We start from the raw sequence: 8,332 nt of genomic DNA on the forward strand, positions 1-8,332 counted from the left end.
CGGGAGTGAAACAGCATTCGTCATCCGGTGACATTTCACAGGCAGCTTTTCACCTCCGCTTCCCCTGAGATGCTATAACAAAAGTTGTCTGATCTCCCCTTTACCCATCACCCCAGGCCCTTGCCACCCCCAGTTCCTTTTCATCCGCGTTTGAGGGCAAACGCTCTCCTGTCTCTAGGACGCGGCTGGGCAGACACTAGGTCTCTGGGGAGACCAGGGTGACTTTCTTCCTCTCACTTCAAAGGGCCTTTGGAGGCTCCATTCCACAGGGTGAATGCCTTTCAGTTTTTAGGAGACTGCAATCAGCTGTGGAGTGGCACAGGGGCAGCCTTCCTGCCTCCTCAGCAGCTGGTGTGAGGGGATCTGAGCTGGACTTCCAGGGGAGGGGCCTGCTGAGGTCAGGGCAGCCGGTTGGGGCGCAGGGGAGCGTGAAGGGAGCAGTTCAAACCGACCCAGGAGGCCGGACTGCTAGGATGCTTGAGGAGGGTGGCTTTCTGAAGGCTCAGGGTTCCACTGGAAAGCTGTCAAGGGCCCTGTGAGTGACCTTCAGAGAGGTCCCCTTGGCCTCCTCTCATCCTGTCCACCAGGCAGAGCAGCCCAGGGAGAGGGAGGCAGGGAGTTTTCTCACCATTGGCTGGGAGCGTGCTCTAGGCTAGGCCTTCGCTACACTCCTCCCCAGCTGCACCCCAATTCCTAGAGCCAACCCCCCCCCCCCCAATGCTTCAAGGGTCATTGGCAGTCATGCCTCATTAAGGAGTGTCTGCCCTTAGCCTGTAGGTCTAGGCTTTGGGGAGAGAAGAGGTGAAAAAGGACATAATCTTACCAGGCCTATAGAGTGGATTAGGTTGGTCTTTTTAGGGTAATCAGGAGAGAGTTTGGGGGGAACATTCATTAATTCAACAGATATTTGTTGAACACCTGCCACGTGCTGTGATAGGCCCCTGGGAATGTGGTTGTGCACATTATCGATAATCATTGGATACAAAGGTAATTATACGTATGTATATTTATTTATTTTTTGCTAGATAATGATAAGGCTGTGACCTGGGGCCTGCCAAGCTCCCTGCCCCACAGAGAACGTCCCCCTCCGGGGCCATGAAGGCCGCCCGGCAGAGGGAAGCAGAGAAGGGCGATGGGTGGAGAGGACTTGAGCTCTGAAGGTGGTAGTGTTTGAGTCCCCAGACTCAGCTACAATCTGCTCTTGTCCTGAATTTCTCAATCTCGTGAGCTGATAGAGTCCTGAGTTGAATTTCTGCCACCTGCTACAGAAAGTGGCCTGCCGAACGTGTTCCTGTACCAGTGTGCACACCCCCAGGGAGTCCTGAGTGAGTGGTGGGGCCAGGGTTGCATGCAGAGCAGAGTGAGGGCTGGGCAGGGCCATCGGAGCTGAGAGAGCAGGCAGGGAGCCTCGCGTGTGAGCCTCGGGTGGCCTCCTCTCCCGGCCACACTGCAGGGCAGGTCTGGGCCCGGGAGGCTGTCTCAGAGCTCCCGAAGAGCCTTCCTTTTTCCAAGAGTGGCCGAGCACCTCTGAGTGGGCTCCTTTGCATGGGCGGTGTGGACTGGACGAGGCTGGTGCAGTGAGTGGTTTCAGTCTCTCTAAAGTCCCCAGAACTGCAGGGAATGTTGCCCGCCCAGGGGATGGAATTACCACCTTTTGTTTGCATGTGGGTGACGTGAATTGCGGGTGACCCACAGAGGGGTTGGATCTCTGGGCAAGAAGGTAAGGGGTAGGACAGTTGGAGCACCATCTATGTCTGATCGCCCTGATTTTGTGCTCCCTGCATTTGGGATGCCTAACATGACTCCCCCTTGTCTACCATTGGGAGAGGTTACTTAGCTTCCTGAAGCTTCCATTTTCCTATCTGTAAAATGAAATGATATCTGACTCATAGTGGCTGCTTCAGATGAAATGAAATGACAGGTGTGTAGAGCAGCCTGAACAGGTAGTTGGTTATTGAACATGATGTTATCTGGTTCCTACTTTTCCTTTCCCGCATCAGTTTGTTCTATTTTTATGCTGTCTTTGAAATCAGTGGTCCTCTGCTTAGGGTCAGGATCTGACGTGGATGGCAAAGGCATGTTCTGTCTGTATTTGGGCAGTGCTAATTGGTCCAAAGTGACAGCTTTTTTTTTTTTTTAATGTTTTATTTATTTTTGAGACAGAGAGAGAGAGAGCGCTAGCAGGAAAGGGGGAGGGACAGAGAGAGAGAGGGAGACACAGAATCTGAAGCAGCCTCCGCGTTGACAGCGGCAAGCCCTGTGCGGGGCTCAAACTTATGAACCGTGAGGTCATGACCGGAGCTGATGTCAGATGCTTGACCGACTGAACCACCCAGGAACCCCTGAAATGACAGCTCTTAAAGAGCAATCGTTCCTTTCATTCGTGTGGTGCTTTCCAGCCTAATCACATTTAGGAGCACCCTGTCACTGATTCCTCCCAACTGCCTGGGGAGGTGGCTGTAATTCTGCCCATTTCTCAGATGTGGAAGTAAGCTCACAGAGGGTGAGTACGAGTATAATAAGCAGAGAAGGAGGGGATCACAAGGGACTGTCTCTAACAGAGGGCGGGTCCCAAGCAGCCACTTTGGCAGCCTATGGACGTCCTGAAGAGCCCCATTGACCAGTTTGGGCAAGGGAGGGCAGCCGGGGCCTGCTCTTTGTGGTGGGCAGGGAGAATCCTGCCACGTTTGCTGTGAGGTCAGAATTTTTTAATCTGTGTTTTCTACATAAGGAAACTGAGGCCCACTGAGGCTCCGGCCCTACAGTTAGTACAAATTCAACCAGGTCCTTTGATTCCAAGTCTAGAGAGCTTTCTGCTCAAACACACTTAAGTTTTTGAGACTTAAAAGCACTTGTTTAAAATTTTTTTTTTATGTTTATTTTTTAGAGAGAGGGAGAGAGAGCATGAGCTGGGAAGGGCAGAGAGAGAGGGAGACAGGATCAGAAGTGGGTTCTGTACTGATAGCAGAGAGCCCAATGCAGGACTTGAACTCATGAACTATGAGATCATGACCTGAGCTGAAGTCAGATGCTTAACCAGATGAGCCACCCAGGCGCTCCTTTCTGGGTTATTTAAAAAAAAAAAAAAAAAAAAAAAAAAAAAAAAAAAAAAGGTTACTTATTCATTTTTTTTTTTCAACGTTTTTTTTTTTATTTATTTTTGGGACAGAGAGAGACAGAGCATGAACGGGGGAGGGGCAGAGAGAGAGGGAGACACAGAATCGGAAACAGGCTCCAGGCTCCGAGCTATCAGCCCAGAGCCTGACGCGGGGCTCGAACTCCCGGACCGCGAGATCGTGACCTGGCTGAAGTCGGACGCTTAACCGACTGCGCCACCCAGGCGCCCCACTTATTCATTTTTGAGAGAGAGGGTGCGTGTGCTTGTGTGCGAGCAAGTAGGGGAGAGGCAGAGGGAGAGAGGGAGAGAGAGAATCCGAAGCAGGCTGCACCCTCAGTGCAGAGCCCCGATGAGGGCTCCATTTCACGACTGAGAGATCATGACCTGATCTTACACAGCTCTTTGCAAAGACAGCCGGCAGGATGTGGTGGAAAATGCGGTCCTGTCTGCCCCGACTCCCTGGGGTGCAGATCTCCTTGCAAACTGGAGGCTGGGCAGATGGACGCTGAGAGCGCCCCCAGCCTGTCTCCCTCGGTGGTTGGGGAAGAAATAGACGACTCAGTGCCAGCACGCGGGGACTGGCACACCAGCCCCGTTGGCAGCAGTGGCACGGGGAACGGAGGGCTTGCCTCTGTCGCCCTATTTCCTGGCACCAGCCCAGAGGTCCGGACCTGCTTCCTAGGCGTCAGAAGCTTATGAGCAAGCCTCCTGACCCTGTAGGGGTAACTGCACTGCCTAAAGGAACAGACTGTAGACCAAATCACCTTTCTGGCACCTTGTGTGATCTTGTAAAAGAAATGCCACAGGAGCCAGTGGGAAAAATCTGCTCATCAGGCCACCGTCCTGGAACTGGAGCCTAGCACAGGCCTTCAACTCGATCCCACGTGTTTGAATCCAGGAGTGCCTCGGGACATCTGGTCAACCCCACATGCTTGGGAGTGAGGGGTGGCTAGGGAATTGGAGAGTGCCCTGAAGGACAGCAATTACAGAGGAATTTAGAAAATTGTGAGAAAGGCACCCCAAAGCCCAGGACCCTGAGCTCAGGCCTGGGAGAGCAGGCCTGCTTGCCCAGGTCTCAGGGTAGTAATGTCTTGTCTAAAGCCCAGGCTTCACATAACTCAGTGTTAAGTCATAGCTCGGGGCTGATGGAGACTGGGGTTTTTGGAGCAGGAAGGGACCTTAACGATGACTAAGTCCACCTTCTTAGGGCATAGACTAAGGACAATGAGAAAGAGGAGAAGCAGCTTTCTCTCACACCGGTGCCTTTTTGTCAGGCTGTCAAAGAGCGGAAGCTGGATGGTGGTATCTGTGGCTACAGCATTGTGTCTTGCAGGGTTGCGTGAGCCGGGTGTGTTCCAGGATTGTGTGTTGTGGGTCGTGTGGTTTGGGTTGGGTGACGTGGGGCTGGGCGGTGACCTGCGGCCCAGAGGCCCGGAGTTCCGATGCTCACTCAGCTTTGAGGTCTGGCCAGACTCGGGTTTTGGGCCCAAAGAAGGCCCAGGCCTCCTGACTGGAGAGGATGAATTGGGGGAGGCAGGGTAAAAACTCCCTTCTCCGCCTTTTGGGGGAAACCGGCTCCGCTCTCTGCTCTCTCGTCCTGGGAACTTGGTGGGCGGAGCAAGGATCCCCTCCTGAGAGGGCAGTTCCTCAGGTGAGCCTGCCGCCACCACTGCCCTCCTTGGGGAGGCCTGGGATCTGGGCACATGTCTTAGGGCCCTGCTGCTCCCACCCCGGCTGTCCCCCAGTCTTCTGGCCAGTTCCTCATGACTTAGTGGCAGCTGAACCCCGAGGCAGGTGGACAGGTTCATTTTCCCGGAGCAGCACTCTGAGGCCCTGGTGCACACCCTTCCCATGCTCAGGATCGCCAGCCTGTGTGCAGATTCACGGAGATGGGAGTGTTTCTGCTTGCTTCCCGCCCAGGGAAGGCACTGGGGAGCAGGAGCTCAGGCAGACGCCGCCTTCCCAGGCTGCAGGGAGATGCTGGAGTCTCTGGGAAAGAGTGTTCCTGCCCCGAGGTCTGCTGGGTCCTCTCAAAGACAGAGCCCTCACATCCCTCTCCCTTCTCTCTCCCCGGTTCCATTGCCTCCACAAGCAGAACGAGCACTGGACGAGAAGGTAGGTGTGGGTTCCAGCACCGGCCGTGTCACCGTTTCTGGGTAGGTCGCCGTCCCTGGGTTTGTTCACCTGCAACATGGGAATGATGATCCAATCTGCTCTCCCGGTTATTTTGAGATGCAGTGAGACAGTGTTGGTGAAAGAGCTTTGGAAAATTTAGGCAACGTGACACAAGTGTAAGATATTATTATTAAACAACCCGAGCGCGTACTCACGGCTCCCAGCAGTCCCCGGCCTTTTAATATGCCTCCTCTTGGGAAGACCAAAGCCAGGGCTTCCTCACCTTTAATGTGGAAATGAATCACTCCGGATCTTATTACAAGGAGAATTCTGACTCAGTAGGTCCGAGGTGGGCTTCGATTCTGCATTTCCTTGCTCCCAGGTGATGCCAATACTGCCGGTCTTGGGGACCACAGGTGACCAGCAGGGACCAGAACCATCCCTCACGGAAAAGGAGAATGAAATCTTCTGACAGTTGGTTGAGAAGAAACAGCTTAGAAAATATAGCGGAAGATGGGTTGATTCAAACAGCTTGTGGTCAGAGATGGCCTGCTGTTCCCAAAGGATGAACTTTGGTCTTTGGAAAAACGGAGAGCAAGAGGCAGGGAGGAGAGAGAGAGACTGTGAGGGTGGGGAGAGAGAGACAAAGAGACACAGGGAGACTCGGGGAGCCAAGGGGCCCTGGACAAGTCACTTCCTGGACCTCTCCGTGGAGCAGCCACCACTGGTCTTACTAAGAGAGTCTGTGCTGCCCATTCTTGAGCCCGCACTGTTGAGGATTTTGTCGATTTCACCTGGGATGTTCTGCTTCTCCTCATTCTCAGTCTCCCGATGGTAGAAGTAGTTAAAGTTGGAGACGATGACAGGCACAGGGAGGGCAATGGTGAGGACCCCAGCGATGGCGCACAGAGTGCCCACAATCTTTCCCCCGGGGGTGGTTGGGCACATGTCACCATAGCCCACAGTTGTCATGGTGACCACTGCCCACCAGAAGCCATCAGGAATGCTGGAGAAATGGGACTCTGGCTCATCCACCTCGGCAAAGTAGACCGCGCTGGAGAAAAGGATGACCCCGATGAAGAGGAAAAAGATGAGCAAGCCCAGCTCCCGCATGGAAGCCTTCAGCGTCTGGCCCAGGATCTGCAGCCCCTTGGAGTGCCGGGAGAGCTTGAAGATGCGGAAGACGCGCACCAGCCGGATGATCCTCAGGATGGCCAGGGACATGTTCTGCTGGGTGCTGGGCTCTGTCTCCTGGACCAGCTCCGTGATGAGGGTTGCAAAGTAGGGGATGATGGAGACGATATCGATGATGTTCATGATGTTCCTGAAGAAGTCGGTCTTGCTGGGGCAGACCACGAACCGGAGCACCAGTTCAAAGGTGAACCACACGATGCAGGTGGACTCTACCATGAAGAAAGGGTCAGTGAACATGGTGTGGGAGAGGATCGCCTTGCTCGCGTTGAGGCTGGGGTCTCTCACCACCTTCAGCTCCCTCTCCTCCCGGAACTCCGGCAGCGTTTCCAGGCAGAAGATGGTGATGGAGATGACCACAACCAGCACAGAGACCACGGCCACCCCCCGGGCAGCGCTGGAGCTCTCAGGGTACTCGAAGAGAAGCCAGAACTGCCGGTGGAAGTCATCGGTGGGAAGCAGTGTTTCAGGGTCTTTGATGAAGCCCTCATCCTCCCGGAACTGGTCCATGGCCTCGTTACCCAGCTCATAGAAGGAGATCTCATCGGCAAAGACGTCGATGGGGACGTTGGCGGGGCGCCGGATTTTCCCACCTGATTGGTAATAATACAGGATGCCATCAAAACTGGGCCTGTTCCTGTCAAAGAAATACTCGTTTCTCATGGAGTCAAAGAACTGCATCCTTTTGTCCCGGTCTCCCAGGAGGGTGTCTGGGAACTGACTGAGGGTTCTGAGCTGGGTCTCGAACCTCAGCCCAGCAATGTTGATGATCACCCGTTGGTTTCCTTCATTCAAGACCACTGGCTCAGGCCCTGGGGAATCGACATAGCCGCCTGCGAGCTTGGAGAAGGCTGTCTCATGGTTGGTGCTGTCACCGATGAGGATCCTCCAGTTGGAGAAGGGGCTGCTCCCTGGCCGGCCTTTTGGGCTGGTTGGGTCAAAGTCTGTGGCGTAGCCTGGCTCTTCCTGGATTTCGTCTGCGTTATCAAAATTGACCAGAGCAACCTCCATTTCTTTCCAGCCACACACATCCATCCTAGGGGAGTCAGGAAAGTAGCATGAAGACCCTCAGTGTTCCCTGTGTGCCGCGAGCTGTGGAGAGGAAGAAGGTCATTATGCAGGAAGCAGGATCATGGCCTACCCATGGGTTAGTAATGACATTTTTAGCCTGGGAAAGAACCTCATGGCTGCTGGGGCACTGTTCTTCCCTCAAAAGCCACTCACACCCCCCGAGCTTGCACACACGAATTGCCCCCACTAGACGCAATTGCAAAGGAGCCTGGCCGACAGGGAAACACTTCCTCCAGCCAAGGAGGGTCTCCGTACAGGACGGCAGACAGAGGCCATAATGAAAGAGGAAGTCAATGCTTCTTAATAACCGAGTAGGTCATTTTGCGTTTGGATGACGTCCGCCAGTTCCCCCAACGCTTTTCCGTGCCACCTCAGCCAGCTTCTTTCTCTCACGCTTTGCACGTTCCCCCTTAGCTCTACCGCTCCCTCCTGGGCCAAGCGCTGGGGCGAGTGGGGTACAAGAGCCCAGCTGATTCTGCTGGGAAGGGAGAACGAGAGGACGGAGGCGGGTGGGCAGCAGACGGACCCTCTGCAGCAGTGCGTGCAAGCTGTCTGGGCCCGAGCCCCTCCTCTGTAATCTGGGCCCGAGCCCCTCCTCTGTAACTGCCAGGGCTGTTTGGAGGCTACACTAAATGAGACGGCATATGTAAAATGCTCTATCTGGTGGAAAGAGCATTAAATTATAGCTATTATTTTTGCCAACTTCTTCGCACTGTAGGAACTTTAGAAGCCGACAGCCATTGGTATTTTTTTTTTTTTTTTGGCATACGTTTAAGATGTTTATGGGGAATGATTTCACTTGGAAAAATCATTTTAGGCAGGTGGGAAGTAGGTGTG

At 54.0% G+C, this 8,332-nt stretch overlaps 1 protein-coding gene across 1 annotated transcript; it reads right to left on the reverse strand.

The window, feature by feature from the left end:
• Positions 1-5,923: 5,923 nt before the first annotated feature.
• On the reverse strand, positions 5,924-7,459 carry KCNA10 (potassium voltage-gated channel subfamily A member 10). The gene has a single exon (XM_030326136.1). The coding sequence runs from the start codon at positions 7,457-7,459 to the stop codon at positions 5,924-5,926; it is 1,536 nt and encodes a 511-aa protein (XP_030181996.1).
• Between the last annotated feature and the right edge of the window lie 873 nt (positions 7,460-8,332).

Source organism: Lynx canadensis, chromosome C1 (assembly GCF_007474595.2).
Source record: "Lynx canadensis isolate LIC74 chromosome C1, mLynCan4.pri.v2, whole genome shotgun sequence".
In the NCBI taxonomy this organism is placed as follows: domain Eukaryota; kingdom Metazoa; phylum Chordata; class Mammalia; order Carnivora; family Felidae; genus Lynx; species Lynx canadensis.

Bases quoted from the DNA above. Each gene is read 5' to 3' on its own strand.
- KCNA10 (XM_030326136.1), bottom strand. From the start codon at position 7,459: ATGGATGTGTGTGGCTGGAAAGAAATGGAGGTTGCTCTGGTCAATTTT.